The 16,142-nt window shown below is 35.1% G+C and overlaps 1 protein-coding gene across 6 annotated transcripts in view; it reads right to left on the bottom strand.

Moving 5' to 3' along the window:
- VPS13A (vacuolar protein sorting 13 homolog A) overlaps positions 1-16,142 on the bottom strand; it is a 112,081-nt gene that overhangs the window by 80,786 nt on the left and 15,153 nt on the right. For 5 of the 6 annotated variants that reach the window (XM_042787877.1, XM_042787878.1, XM_042787881.1 and 2 more), the window contains exons 11-22: positions 15,891-16,018; positions 15,540-15,646; positions 14,774-14,945; positions 14,344-14,406; positions 10,701-10,836; positions 9,899-9,993; positions 8,953-9,095; positions 7,404-7,605; positions 7,200-7,314; positions 4,436-4,572; positions 1,188-1,320; positions 279-396 (exon numbers count right to left, since the gene is read on the bottom strand). In XM_042787877.1, the coding sequence (XP_042643811.1) occupies positions 279-396; positions 1,188-1,320; positions 4,436-4,572; positions 7,200-7,314; positions 7,404-7,605; positions 8,953-9,095; positions 9,899-9,993; positions 10,701-10,836; positions 14,344-14,406; positions 14,774-14,945; positions 15,540-15,646; positions 15,891-16,018 (1,549 nt within the window). Of the gene's footprint in view, positions 1-278; positions 397-1,187; positions 1,321-4,435; positions 4,573-7,199; positions 7,315-7,403; positions 7,606-7,909; positions 7,968-8,952; positions 9,096-9,898; positions 9,994-10,700; positions 10,837-14,343; positions 14,407-14,773; positions 14,946-15,539; positions 15,647-15,890; positions 16,019-16,142 lie in introns of those variants that run through there. The other variant, XM_042787883.1, reaches the window with a different exon arrangement.

Raw genomic sequence — 16,142 nt, 5'->3', positions numbered from 1 at the left:
TTAGAACAGGTATTAATACCATTAATAAAGATCTTTAAATATACTATACATGCATTCTTTATAACAATGTAACAATCTATCACCTCTTCCATATCTAGCAAGTTCTTGGGTTTATGCTCCGTTTTTCTCAATCAAGGTATTTTACTTCCAAGATTCGTATGTGGCAGATTTAAAATTGTATAATTAGATCCTCAATTTTTTCTTCTTCCCCTCCCCCACCTTTCCCCCAAAGAAAGTCATTTACCATAAAATTTCAAAACAGGAAAGAAACCACATACTTGGGCATTCTTGCATCTGTAACAACCATAGCTCTGCTAAATTCCACTTTTACATCCAAGGGCTGCAAGATATGTTGAGATGAATATTTCAGCTTCCGAGCCTCTTGCCAGTTCTCATCTAGAAGAGCAAAGAAAATCTACACTTCAAAAACTGAAAGAGATTTCTTCTCATGATACATATCACAAGCATCTTATTTAGCATATATTGCTAAAAATTCAGGTGACATTATCTCTTTCACAGCTCTATCAATACATGTATATTACACAAGATCTGAACTTCAGACATGCAAGACTACTTAATAATTTCTGCTGTTTACATCTAAATAGCTATCCCATCCATGCTGCAGACTTCTAATGGCCCAATTCTTAACATACTTGGTACTGGGAGTTTAGGCTCTGGATTCCCCTCTGGAATCAGACAGTTAACAATTAAATGCCCAAGACTTCTTTGGTTCTGACTCCTATACTGTTAGTTCCTGAACTACTAGTAAAAATTTGCTTAAATAAGTGATCTGATCCTTTCTTTCCCCTCACAAAATGATCAAACCTACAACTACTTGTGGATTCTGCTTTAAATTTGGAGAGAAGCAAGGGAAAGACACTGAAGGAAAATACCATAAATAAATTAACTACACTCATATTTATTACACAACAAATCAAATTAAGCATCTTCAAAAATAAGGGATTTATTTTAAGTTTATTCATTTAGCAAAAGGTAAGGTTGGAATCTAAGGCCTAAAGGTATGTCTTGGAAATTCATAACATGTTCATAGGACTAAGTTTAGAACATGAGTTCAAAGAATTGTGTTCCAAACATTCTCTCCTGCATCAGTTAAAAATATAAAATGTACATCAACCACCAACATCTTTTTACCCATATAGAGAAAGATTTCTTTCATGAATACTTACCATGTTTGCTGTACAGTAACTGTATACTGCTGAGCTGGATATCAAAACTGTCATAAGCTCTTGACATTATATCTTCAATAGTGCTTTGTCCTACTTTGAGTTCTGACAAATCTGAACGACTTTTGCTTTTCATCTTAAAAACAATCACAAAAAAACATAAATCAATTTCAAAAATATTCAAAGCACTAATTCTACAAATACCTGATCCTACCACAGCAAAATATTAAATTTAGCAGCCTCATTATAAGGGCACAGTGTTACAAATATCACAGCAGAGGAGATATCTAAAATTAGAAGCCTTTATCAAAACAAAAAATGGAGAGTATTAAACTCTATTTCTTCTTCAAGGAAACATGCAAAATAAAAAATTTATTAAAATCTATGAAGTTTTATACAACATGTTAAATAGAATAACTTCCTTCAGTAAGTGTTTCATACCCCAATGCATAAAATCTCAAACCCTTTGTAATCGGTAGAATAACTGTTCAATAAATAAAAATATTACTGCATTTATCACCTCAGAAACATTAAATCTATTTTGAATCCTGTTGAATTTAGTTGTGGCATTACCTTGTACGTTAGGCAAACAGAGTAAGAGAGAAAAGGGATTTTGGATTGTTCATCGTCAGTATTCAGTGTCTTTTCTTTAATATCAGTCAATATCCCTTTGACTCAGCTTTGAGATGCCCAGACTTCTTTGGTATTTCACATTTGTATGTGCGTTCTCTGCTATTCATCTCTGGTGAAACGTGACTGTCCTCGTCCTTAAATGGCTAACAATTTTGGATCCCTCTCTGGTTTTGTCAGACTCAGGTAATATTCAAGGTAAGGTTCATAACCATGAAACGGCTTTAAATACTAGTGTCTAAGACACAGAATTTCTTCTTCCAGTGCCACAGAACTATGATTGCTTTTACATTAAAACTAACTTGCAGATTGAAAATTCAGAATTACCAAATTAATATTGTCTGTGCAAGCTTAATTAAGTCCACTTACATATCTGCACTGAGATAGTTTTAATTTTATATGCCATTTTCCTCCTTGGTGCTTGACCTTATCCATCACATAACTGAGGGAATTAAACTATTTGTTTTGTATTAAACATACTCATTCAGTGAATGACCCACATTTCATTTAAGCATATGTCACTCCAAATTAGTATAAAATTATTAGTCATATCCTAAGAGGCCTCTAACTTTTCTCTTTTGATATTGCCCAATTCCTTCACCCTGCTTTCTATTAAAGGACAGGAACCAGTGCAAGAGCCACATTCACTATGAAAATGACTCATCCATTTCAGAAAAAAAATTCTCACAGACACATTTACTGGAGTCTGAACTTGAAATGTATTCTGCTATGTATTACTCTGAGAGTAATTTCTTATGGGTGGAGTCAATGACATGGGCTGTTCTATTCCCTCTCTCCATTAGACCAAGGAGGCTGTTTCAAACACCCAACCAATATACAGGTTGATTACTGAACTCTGCAAAGTGCTTACAAATGACCAGCATTCAGAAGAACTGGTAAAATTATTAGTTACTGAACTAAGTGATCTGGTTGTGAATCCAAATTATTTTTAGTATCTACATAGCAATGTTTTTCACTAATTCTACTTTCTAAAGCACCTGACGTGTTCTTTCAACAAGGCGAAGCACAAGGTCCTGCACATGGACCGGGGCAATCCCAAACACACATACAGGCTGAGGGATGAGTTGATTGACAGCAGCCCTGCAGAGAATGGCTTGGGGGTGTTTCACATTGGTGATTATTTCACATTGTTTCACATTGTCAGTTGGATTATTTCACATTATTTCACATTGTCAGCTGGACATGAGCTGACAATGTGCGTTCGCAGCTCAGAAGGTCAACCATATCCTGGACTGCATCAAAAGAAGCGTGGCCAGCAGGCCAAGGGAGGTGATTCTCCCCTTCTCAGATCTGGTGAGACCCCACCTGAGTACTGCGTCCAGCTCTGGAGTCAAACATGGACCTGTGCAGCAGGTCCAGAGGAGGGCCACAAAAATGATCAGAGGGAGTAACAACTCTCCTATGAAGACAAGCTGAAAGAGTTGGGTTGTTCAGCCTGGAGAAGAGAAGGCTCTGAGGAGACCTTCCTGCTACCTTTCAATATATAAAAGGGGCTTCTAAGAAAGATGAAGAGAGACTTTTTAGCAGGGCCTGTAGCAATAGGACAAGGGATAATGGTTTTGAACTTAAGACTAGATATAAGGAAGAAATTTTTTACAATAAGGGTGGTGAAACAGTGGAACACCTTGCCCAGCAGGTGATAGATGTCCCATCCCAGGAAGTGTTCCAGGTCAGGTTGGACAGGGCTCGAGTAACCTGATCTAGTTGAAGATGTCCCTGCTCATTACAGAGGGATTGGACTAGGTGACCTTTAAAGGTCCCTTCCAGCTCAAACTATTCTATGATTCTAACTGACACCCACATGCTCAGAAAGTCAGTCTGTGGCAGAGACACAGAAAACTTACCTCACTTTAGCAAAATTTTAAGCTTTGAAACAAATTCTTATTAAAAAAAAGCAGAAAAGGCAAACAGAACAGGTAGGAAGTAGCAGAATCATTCTCAGCCAGAATATAACAAAAAAAAAAATTAAATTGCCTGTATACATATAAGATCATTTCCCCTGAAAGAACACAAGTTCACCAATGAGTAAAAAGATTCCTAATAATAGGTAGAAACAGTCTCTTCTTTATAATGATAAATTATAATTTTAAATACATCATTAAACTACCTTTTTGACTTTTCCCTTGCACGAAGTATCCCAAACATATCTCAAAATTTAATCAATTTTATTTTATAAATTGCCAATATGTTTACTTTTCTCATTTTAAAGTAAACTGAATGACCAAAATGTAATTGACAAGAATAGTAGTAATATTAAAAAGACTATTTAATCATGTAAGTGAAGAGTTTACCATTTTATATTCTAAGGTAAAAAAAATTGTTAGACATTTTCCACATAACAGTTCAAAGCATCAACAGTGGTTTCATTCCAGAGGACAATTATTTTCTAACAGTTTTTGGGGATTGAAAGAATTTACTGAGAAGAGTTCAATAATTTCTGCCTTGACTGGAAAGCAGTTTAAAATAAACACCTAATACTTAAAAATTTCAAAAGGAACTTCTACTTTATCAGTACCACAAAATAAAAATTAAGAAACTGGAAATCAAATCAAATCCAAACTATCATTTTCAGTAAGTTACTTCATTAGGTAAATACATACCTTAAGACTACCAAGATCCAGAAGTAGTAAATTTGATGTACGGTCATAGAATCCCTTTTGTGGAACAATGATGTATGAAGCCATGAGGTTAATTTTGAGGTCAAGAACTTTCTGGGTTTCAATAACATACAACAGTCCTGAAAAATAATATAATTGGTAACCATAAACAAAGTAATCCATACAGAACCTATAGAATTAAAAGAAATTCAAGTCTAACTTTAAGCTGTGAATGTTAGGTAACCAAGTTTAATTGCAGGTACAGATGTTCTTCAGATTTCTTCTGAACTAATAATTACAGGCAGTTTTTGAAGAAGCACCAAGTAGATGAAACTATGATAGCAAACAATGCTAATGGACAAGTAGAGACAGCAACACGACACAGGCAAATCCAAGTTTCATACTGAGCAGAGATGAAATGAGAAGAACTGGAATGTGTACTGCAACTTGGCAATTGTCAAGTTAACCCATTGTGCTCTGTAGATTGAGAAATTTAATTGCTCTAGAAGTTCTTATTGGGAGTGTCCAACTGCACTAGCCAAACTTCTAGCATTGTTACTACTGAAATACTAAAGTTTTCACTGATTCTGCTGACAAGAATCTCCATCTTGAGATGCTGAAGACCAGCAAATACAAGTTCTTACAAAAATTCTGGTTAAAAAAACGTGCAATTGGTTGGGAAATACAGACTGTCAGAACATTTGAGATCAAATTCTACTTTTTTTACTCGTCTGAAGAGGAATGAATAGTCTTGCTTCAAATTAGCACTGAAAACTGCCTTAGGATGCAGCCGCAACCCATTAAATATTTACCAGGTGCAACAAGCTGATGAACACAGAAGTAGAGATAATAAATTATGAAGATGACAACATGACACTGCAGCACACCCACACTGGTAAGAAAGCAATTAGAACTGTTCCAACATTATCAAAGGTTCTTCTGCCACAGGAGAGCTAGATAAATCAATGAAGATCTCCATAGAATATTTCAGGATTTGCAAGATAAAATAATTTGGATTAATAAAAATATTAAGATTTTTTTCAGTTTTCAATGCCTAACAGTATTTGAGTGATGTAGAAAGTTCAACAAAATACCTTCTTTTTTCATTCACTTGAAGAGAACATGGTTGAGTCCATAAACTGAACTCTGGGAAACTAAGTTTTTGCGATGTCTTTTACTGGTGCTGAAAATCATAATTATTTTGGTGTAACAAAAAGTCCTTCACTTCTGCAGTTCACAGTTCCCCAATATTTGCCAGCTATCTTCTACTGCTTGAAAGGAAAGTGTTAAGAACTCTTTCCTGAGAAGTATTGAAAGTCTGAACATATTAATTATATTGATATGATTCCATTTTTTTTAATTCTACCTCTGAGATTAGCATAGTCCTCTGCAAAAGAATATTCTGCAGAACAGACCTTCTTCTCTTGGCACTTCTGTAAGTCTTGGCTGAGATTTTACAAGCAATGCACATCATATCCTTAGAAATTTCGATCAGGCTTCTCATTTGCAAGTGGAACAAGCTTTTAGATTACTAAGGGCAATTTAGCACTCTTGTGAAGGTGAGTCACTGGATATACCTCTAAAGTAATGCTATGCTTAAATTATAATAGATACATAGCATGATTTCGTATTTCCACAAAATAAAAGAAACATGATCAGAACCAAAACATTCAGCAATAATGAGCAAAGAACCAAGCATATTGAATCTAAGCAAATTTTTATCAAATTAATCTCAGGAATGAACTGTGGTATCAATATATTCAGTATTGCTGAAGAATTTTCTGATAGAAAAGACAAGCATGTTGGTTCACCTAACTCTGGTTAATCTGACATTAGTTCTTGATTAAACAGTTCAGTCAAAGAAGAACTAATGAACAGAAATACAACTGATGCCTGATTTTATTCCTGATACTAGCTGGAAAAAAGCAATTGACTAAATATACATTATACTTGAGTTTTCTGTAGCTTCTTTCACTTATTATCACTGAATATTCAGATTTTTTAAATGTACAATTTAAATATTAATAGGTTACAATGGTAAATAAGGTTAAAAGAAACTCTTTTTTTTTTTTTCTTTTAAAAAGGATTTATGTATGAAATTTCCCATTGGCATCCTCTCCTATCCACAGTCAGAGACAGGACACTGCACTAGAGACACCCCTGATCTAGAAAGCCTCAGACATCCTTACAGGAACAAATTAATTCTTGTTCTGTGGAATATCTAAGGATCTACAGATATTCCATACTACAGAATGCCATGCTCAGTATATAAACTGGGGGGAGTTGGCTAGAAGAGGCCAACCACTGCTCAGGCCTTGATCAGCAGGTGGTGAGCAACTGCATTGTGCATCACTTGTCTTTTCTTGGGCTTTATTTCTCTCTCTTTTTGTTAGATTCTTTTTCATTACTATTATTATTATTCTGTTTTGTTGTTATTATTGCTACAATTTTATTTTACGTTAGTTATTAAACTTTTCTTATCTCAACCCACGAGGTTTTTTTTTTTTCTGATGCTCCTCCCCATCCCACTGGGATTTGGGAGGAGTGAGCGAGCAGTTGCATGGTGGTTAGCTGCTGGCTGGGGTTAAACCACAACACCCTAGAACAAGTGCTTTGTAATGAGATTGAAGAACTCAACCTATTTAGGTGTTGTGTTAGAAATCTATGACTTGGATCCATGCATCTCCATACGGATAGAGAATATTTTCATACTCCTAGAATCTAAAATGTGTCCGAGTGTGCAATCAGAAGTGCATACAGTACTTGCCTGTTGATGTTTTTTCACGGAACTCTTCAAGCTTCATAAGAGTTGCTGATGTCAACTGCTCTAAATGTACATCCTTTGGAGGTCTGAAGAAATCCACTAAGCTATTTATTGTCATCTGTTAAAATAAAGCAAAAATAGTATGTGGCAGATTTACTTTTAAGTAAGATTTTTCAAGATTTGTAACTTATTGAAATATTTACTTACCGCGTCATATACTATTTCCAATGGCTGTGATTCTATCCTAAGCCTCTGATCTGCTTTCTCATCCAAAGGATTAGTCTCAAACATTATGCTTAAAAGCGAGGTACTCTTGTCCGAATAGACCGTTCGAGAAGATAGGAGACAGGGTGTACACTTTTCCCGAGACATGCCTGTAACTTCAAGTGAGGTAATTTTTGTTTCAAATCTGTAAAGAAAGGTAAACAGCATGTTCAGATGTAATACCCATGTGGCTAGGTACAATTAGATGTAAAAGCATAAGAAATGGGCTTAAAAAAAAGCAAAAAACAAAACAAACAAAACAAACAAACAAAAAAAAAAACAGACAAAAAAACCCAACATACCTCTACTCTGGCTCATATATAAATAGCTTAGTCTAAGAATCTAATACATATATCCATGTGTTAACTGTTTTGCATTTCATTATTTTTTGTGTCTATTAGCCACCCCTGAGTAAACAAGAAAGGAGGTCCAAGTTATTAACTTCTTACACTTTCCATGAGGACAGGTGTCAGAGTAGTGAAGAGACATGTGAATGGCAATTCTGTAGTATGAGCTCAGGAACTAAATGGCACAGTTTATACCGGGGAACTGGGATACAGCAGAGAGGGAAGGGTTCCAGTGCAGAGAAATAAAAGAAACACCACAAGAGAAGCATAAGATTAATAGCCTCATTACTCTGAGAAAGTATTTTTTAGGCATTGGATTTTTTTTTTTTCAACACCCTGTCTACCTCTTTAACAGCTCTCAGTTGAAGATCTTTATCTCCCAATACTCAAAGTGTTTCACTGTAAAAATATAACACTGTCTTCCCTTTTTCTCAGTAAGATAGCATTATTAGGGCCATTTACACGCACAGCGGAACAGAAAAGCTGCAAGCAAAGCTTTAGAAAAAAAAATGTGCATAAAATTCAGCAAGAGCAATAGCATCTTAATATCATACATAGATTATACTTCTACGCCCCAAAGTAGAGGGAACAAGGTTTAAAACAGGAAAGCTACCCTCCCCCCGAATTTTAAGTCATTACATTTGAAATGAAAATAAAGTATTTCACATCGCTGCTTTCCATCATCTTCTGTGAGAGCATAAAATCAAGTAAAAATCATCAGTTACATCTTTCTTCTGCAAATCTAAAAGACTAACTGAAAACTCAGGAACTTTTCGGTCATGTTAAATGCCTACACACAAGCAGTTATGAGATCCTTTGTCCAGATTAAGTTTCAAAAGCAGTGACAGTCACTTTTCAAAACAAGAAACAAATTAGTAACTGGATTGCTTGTACATAACAATAATAGACTGAAAAAATGGGAGCAAAACTGTATCGGCACAAAAAGTTCTGAAGACGGAGAAAACAATCATAGAAACAGTATCCATTCACTTTGCCCATCAGTCGTGGGATGACTCTGCTCTAAAACTGCACAGTAAATGATAGTGAAAAATGGAAGTTAAACATCATAACAGAACATTAAAATGTCCATTAGTTGTCATCAATGTTTCATGAGGAGCAAAAACAGTTTGACAGGGAAATTTCACCTTATTGCTTGTGCACCTGGTCGTTGCGTAAATACTGTACTCAAGCCGGTTAATGCAAACACTACCAGCTCAGGAGTCTGCTTGTTTTCTCTTATAGATATAGACATGCTTAATAAATTCACAGAGAACTTCATGGCTTCATACTAGATATGCAGAAAAACAACAAGAGTGGATTATAATATATTTCAACATACAATTCAATACAGTTTATGAAGAGATGAAAGTCACAAATACCAGTTTCATACTACTTTTCTAGTGCTATAAATAGCTTCTATCATAGTTGGTATAAAAGTCATTCCCAAAGAGTTACTACGAAGAGGCAAGGTTAGAGTAAGAGTAGACTGTGATTACAAAACATATCTTTGATGTCTTTACATCGCATTTTGAGATAAAGGGCCTCTCACACAGAGCTGGAAGGCAGTCCATTGTACCATGCACAGTATAGCACATAAAGATGACTTCTCAGACTATTTCTGAATGGTTCAAAAATGTTGCTCTTCCCCACTACAGTCCTTCAATCACCTCTTTCCTCATATACTCACCTACTCTACCTCACCTGCTATCACTCATATTTAAGATTCCAGCAAATCACTTAAGTGTACTTTCTTAAAAGGTTTCTGAACATTTTAAGTGGATATATGAAGCATTTCATAACTTAAACAACAACACGCTACTTATATGATTTTATTCTAGCTTGAGCAAGCAAATTTCTTTCTGAACTCTTTCAGAATATCCAAAGTAAGCTCTAACACCACTCTCCTGAAACTACATCTAAGGATGCTCTGTTCTGCACAAAGCAGAATGCAGCAACCTAAAAGGTGTCAGAACAGTATTCAAATATAGAGACAGCTTCAAGTAATTTTAGAAGTGATTTCCTATAATCTTTAGATTTTTACTAGTAGATAAACCTACCAACTGTTTGGAACCATAGTTGGTTATGACTTACTGATTTTGGAAGGGTTGGATCCACAGCTGTTTCACTATATCCAATTGCTGCATAAAGTTTAGCCTTCTCTTCACGTGTCATCAGCTCTTCAAGACCTGTCACATTGCAAGGGGTTAGATAAACTCAATATAGGTATCTGAAAAATCCAAATACTGTTATATACTTTCCAGTACTTGGAAGCTCTGTTGATATACCATTGATACTATCAACATTGTCCTGAATTAGCAACAAAGCAAAACCCCTGAGGTTTAAATCCAAGTCTTGAGCCTCCTAAAGCATGCTTTAAAATGCAGTTATACTTTTACCCTGACCTACTCTATTTCCTAGCTTGCTAACAACAGCAGCAACATTTTTTATTTACTTTCTGTGTTTCACAACCTTTACTATGTGCCCTGTACTTAAATGAATCCACTCTAATACACTGGATGAAATAGCCAAAGTATAAAATTAATGTAAGTTAAATTGTTTACATTTCATTAACTGCTACTGTTTTCTAGCACTTTCTTCAAACCCCCATACACAGTACACCATGCAGACAAATGTAAAAACTGGGGCAGAAAAAAGCACAAATTGAAGACAGTTCAGAAAGACCTATGGAAGGAATTATAAGGTACCTCCGTAACATGCAATTAACAACTTCATCAGCAAAAAAAAAACTAAGAGAAAATGTAAAGGTCAATAATTTGATAGCCCAATTATTAAATCCAAACTTCCACTGCTAGGGAGCTATTATTCTAATAAGTCATTTTTAATAATAATAAATAAAAAAAAACCACAACAAACAAACAAGAAATTAACATACTTGAACCCTTTACTTCTTGTTTTTGTTCATCCTTTCTTTCACCTGACCAGCTCCATATCCAACTAAACCAGCCACCAGAATTTTCATCATCTTGTTTTACTCCTGGTCTGTAGATTTTTAATCCAGCCTTAGTTGCCTGAAATTTTAAAAATATTCAAACAAGTCATTTTCTTCATGATTCTTTCTTCATTTTCCTAATGAAAATGTAGACTCAATACATGCTCTGACACACCAAAATATCATCAGACAGCCATTGAAAAGGCAACGTTGTTAGCTTTTCTTCTAATTTTTTCAAGTACATAGTGCATCATCGGACCAATTCTCACTACATAAAATCAACCATCTTTATGAACAAAAAGAGCAAGCAAAAGGTAGCTGATTTTAAGTCAATAAATGTTTCTTACATAGCAGATTTTTTCTCTAGATTTCACCACCAAAAAAAAAATCTGCAACACAATATAGCGCACTACATTACAACAATGCACTTAGAAAGAATCATTAAAAATACACTAAGCAATTAAATAGCACAGGCTAAATTTTAAATGGTCCCTGTACTTTTTAGTTCAAGACAGATGCCCAAAGTAATAATAATTACCAAAAAAAAAGTCATTATTCCTGTAATAGAATATTTACTCTAAGGAACATAGAAGACTATTCCTGGATCTGATACACATAGCTATAACAGTAAGGAAGCCCTCCCTTGTTCCACATTCATTATTTCAACAACTAGGGGATGTCTTGTTTGATGTCAATGATTATCCCAATACCGGGTCCCCACAGAAAGTGCAAACCACATCCAGACTTGACCACTGAAAATTTGGCATAAGGAACAGCAAGCAACCATCAAGTGATTTAAGAGGCAGGTTAGTTCTCAAAACTGTAGTGGACTGCACAACTTATTTTTCTTTCTGACCAATATGATCCAAAAAGATATAAGCACTTGCAGATAATCCCTGAATTTAGAAATGCTCTAGTGAATGTGATACACAAAGTGAGACAATGATCCCTTCTCAGCATTCAGAAAATCCCAGATGTCTCTGCAGTACAATTAGGGAAAACAGCTGGCTAAAAATCAGAACTTCTTAAGGACTTGTCACACCTATCCACCCAGAGGCCAATACAAGGCATGACTCACCATAAAAACAAAGGCTTCTGAATTGATACTATTGATTCATCTTAGGGAGATGATGCAGAATGTCAGCTAAACAACACAAGCCCTCAGAAATTTGAATAAAATCCTCCAAAGTTCTCTTCACAAAGGATACCAAGTCATCAAGCACATGTTACTGAGCAAACAGCTCAAGAAAAGAATGGACAGCACCTTAGAAAAAAGGGCTGTTAAATCTCTGAAATTAGAGGTTTCTAGGACACTAAGGAGTTGGTGTTGAAGGACAACTGCCATGGAGAAAAAGAAGTGATGCTTAAAGCTATGATTCCCAACATGTCCAAGGCAGCAGTTGGCATCAGAGTCCAAGGTAAGAAAGGCTACAGACAGGAGGGAGGGGAACTGTGCTTCTTCAAGGATAAAGAAAACATTTGTGCAGTATGGGAACTAAAGAAATTTCCTAAATTTCCTAAAGAAATTTCCTAAAGAAATGCTGTTGAGCTTTCCCCTGTCCACCATTTACATTGATTTAGTAATGAATACAGTCATAGTCTGTGGAAAGATTACTCAACAAAGTAAATAAAAGAAAGAAAGAACCAAGAGCACCATCCTGTATTCTGATTTAGGTGAATCATCTATAAAGTCTTCTCTTGATTGAAACCACAAAATTTCTCAAGCTCTCTCATACAGAGACTTGACGCTTTGCTCACTGAACCTGGTGTTTGGTACTTAGGGCACTAGTGATAAAGATTAAAAAGTGGCCTAACATTTGGAACATAAAGTTCTTGCTACAAAGTTTCCAGAAAATCAGGTGGTACTGTGTTCACATACCTGAGTTCTGGGGAACTTGATTTCAAGGTCTAGAGAAAAATAGGCCCTTGAAATTCAACTACAGGGTATGTTTTTAAAAAACAAAAGCTTAACAGTAGGGTCCTTTATCTGGCTTTACTCAGCCCACATTTAAAGGGTGATCCTTTAAATTCCTAGTCAGCGTAAGGCTATCAGGATACCAAGCTAGTAGTAGATTTGCCTCTTACAAGTCCTTTGAGATCTTTTTCTGAGGTATGAGCCGATAACAGTAAGACAGGTGGGTTCTGACAAATAGATGGAGGTAGAACACAGTTTAGAATCACTGTGACCTGATTTTCAATACTTGGAAATATAGAGAGTTAGCTAGCAGATCTTTCAAGATGCTTTTCTATCACTTTTCAAATGCAAGGCTTAAAGACCAAACAAATGAAAATTCATGTGCTTGCAAGCTACCCAAAGCACTACAGAAACCTATCTCGAAAGTCAGGACTGGAAACTAGTCAGGAATGCAGTATGACATAACCTTTCCTAAGCAGCACATTCACACTGGAGAAAATAAGCATAAACAAGACACTCTTTGGGATCTCCCTCACTTTGCAAAAAGTAAGAGGAAAAACATAAAACCATATAAAACTACACAGTACAAGATAAAAACCTGTCAAAATTAAATGAGAACTAAAACTAAACAAAAACCCTTCACATGAAAAGCACTCCATCCAAACAGCTGAAGATGAGGAATATGGATGTGTCTTCTGGTTCGGCAGAATGATCAATAATGATCGTACAAGGATCCAAATGTGGGTGTACAGACAGACAACCAGAAGGAAAAAAAAAATCACATTTATGGATTCCTGTTTAGAGTTTTGGTTTGGAAGTGCCGTATCTATCACTGCAACAAATGAGTTTATACTATACTTAATATACTCCACCAGAAAAAAAAAAAAAAATCAAATTTCTTTCAAGCACTTACAGAAGAAATTATTGAAATTAATTAATTATCAGTAAGTTACTTCAGATTCTAAACTTCATATTCTGCTTTCTCTGTTAATAATTAATATGACTAAAAGTAAGACCACTTCACAGATTTCAGAAAACCTATGCAGATTTCACCTCAGTCTCCTAGAATGATACTCAGACACTATATTGAAAACTAACCAGTACACTAACCTAGGAAAAAAAGGCTAACAATTTAACTGTAACTACTCAAGTCACATTATCTTGCCCAATTGTGATTATCTACTTAAATGTATTCTGCATTTCCTGTATTCCGAATAATGTTTGTGAATAGTAACAAAAGGTCAACATACTACATATGCAGGTGCTCAACCTACAAATAAGGTATCAGGAAGGAAAGGAATAAACAAATAGTCTAGGTTGTTGCAGAGTGTGGCAGGGTAGCCTGAAGTTTTGGGTATAATCACTTCCAACATGACTTACCCTATCATCCTTTGAACATATTTTCCACAGCATTTTCCTCACCAAAAGTGGAAAGAAATTTATCCCAGATCAGTTATTCTGAAGAAGCAGCACCCAGAGCTACTTAATTTTTGCTTAATTACAAGCTGAAACTAACTATGCCTTATAACAACAAACATGAAACAAGGAAAGTAGGAAGACTGTATAATGCACGATTCAATCACTAGAACTAAAATCCATCTGCCTAAAATCTCCACAACCCAACCTCATGTTGCAGTTATTCTTAGACTCACTTAAATTATGAAATTTTACCTCAACTTCTGCTTGTTGCCTTGCTAAAGTGATGTTAAAAATATCCAAGGCCTTTTCGAATTCCTAGAAAGGAGATGAAAAATTATATTTTGACAATTTCATATGGTTATATTTCATGGCTCAGTTTCACAGGAAATTACAGTAAACAACCGTGTCAGTGCAACCCAAGTTAATTTGCTCAAGCTGAAAACTTTAAATAAACCTGGAGAAGAAAGTGAACCAGTTTAAGTTTTTTCTTCACTGCAGTTATTAATTTAGAAGATTATCTAATATGGTTATTAATACTGCTCATAGAGAAATGTACTGATGAAGTTTCAAGCCTGGCCACTGAAAATTTTAAGTTAGTACTGACTTAGGAACATGTAAACAGTTAAGTTTAAGAAAACATCAAGATGAACAATACTTAAGCCTTTAATGAGAAATGGCTGACCTCCAACAATTTTAAGATTTCTTCATTAGGTTTTTTTGATGTTATCTTCATTTTATACATCTCTTTATAGTTCTTCACTTGTTTCCTATGGTGCCGAATATGTTCCCATGACCACATTTGGAGCTTAGGTTGAATATTTACTTCAAGGATGCCATAAATAACATATTTCCACCTAAAAGTATAGACAAATGAAGTTCAGTTTACATTTCTTTTGGTATACTGTAAAGACGGCTAGAACTATGCAGACTCCCACTAAATACAACTTCAAGTTGTGAAAGAGTGAAATCCCTTGTCTCACATCAAACTTTTGATCAGTAGAGGATCCGAAGGATTTTACTGCGTGTGTGTGTGTGTGAATAATCAAAACATATTTGTAAGTAATCTTCTGAAAAGAAATCAAATCTCTGCCATCTGTGTTGAAAAGGTTTGCCTATATTCAAGCAACAGCTACATTCTTGTAATAGTACCTAGCATATAATGGGGTCTCCTTCATCAAAACAGAGTTAGGATATTAAAATACTATCAGACTTAAGTTTGATAATGGTCTATAAGACAGCAAATGCAGGCTTTCAAATATTGTGTTCTCACCTTTGGTTTGAAGTCCTCACCATTTTTTTTTAATACTCCTAGCTTAAGAAAAACAAAGAAAAACAAAAGAGACTGTGTTTCAGAAGGAAATGAGTTCTAATCTCCTTAAGTAAGAAACAATCCCTGGTAATTATTTCAAATGAATAACAAATTGTTTTCAAAGTCTGAGGTGGCCTACCATGTCTTGGCATTGTTGTGCAATGGAACGTCAGGTCTGTACTTCCTATATGGCAGATTTCGAGTCATCATATCAATAGACTCAAGAAGCTCCATAACACTGAAGTACTAAAAAACCCCAAACAAACAAACAAACAAAAAACAAGAAAAATTTCAAACTGCATGTTATTGTCTTTGTGAGAACAATGTGACTCAAACTTCTCTTTAAAAAGAAAATAATTTACAAAGAAAAACAGGACTAAGTGAATCAATCCTGTATGTTTATTATAAAATTTCAGACTGCTTTTCTTATTATTCTTGCAAGCTAACTTTTTTACCACAATACGTATAACTCTGGAAAAATAGTTTATACCTGCGGCTTATTGAATTCAACAGTTATATCCTGTAAATTTACATCTAAATCCATTTTTGGTGATGAAAAGTCAACATCTGATCGAGGATTCATAAGGAGTTTGGCTTTAGCTGAAATTGGGCGGAATACTAAAAAAGAGAAGTTGACATAAAAAGTGAAATTAAATTATTTAGAGTATTATGTATCATTTGTGACAGTCTTATCAGCTCAAAATATGCCAGATTATTCATTTACAAATGCTAGACTTCAAAA

Source organism: Tyto alba, unplaced genomic scaffold, assembly GCF_018691265.1.
Source record: "Tyto alba isolate M040663 unplaced genomic scaffold, T.alba_DEE_v4.0 Super-Scaffold_13, whole genome shotgun sequence".
NCBI lineage: Eukaryota > Metazoa > Chordata > Aves > Strigiformes > Tytonidae > Tyto > Tyto alba.
The sequence above is the reverse complement of the archived record's forward strand: the minus strand, read 5'-3'. Positions and strand labels throughout refer to the sequence as shown.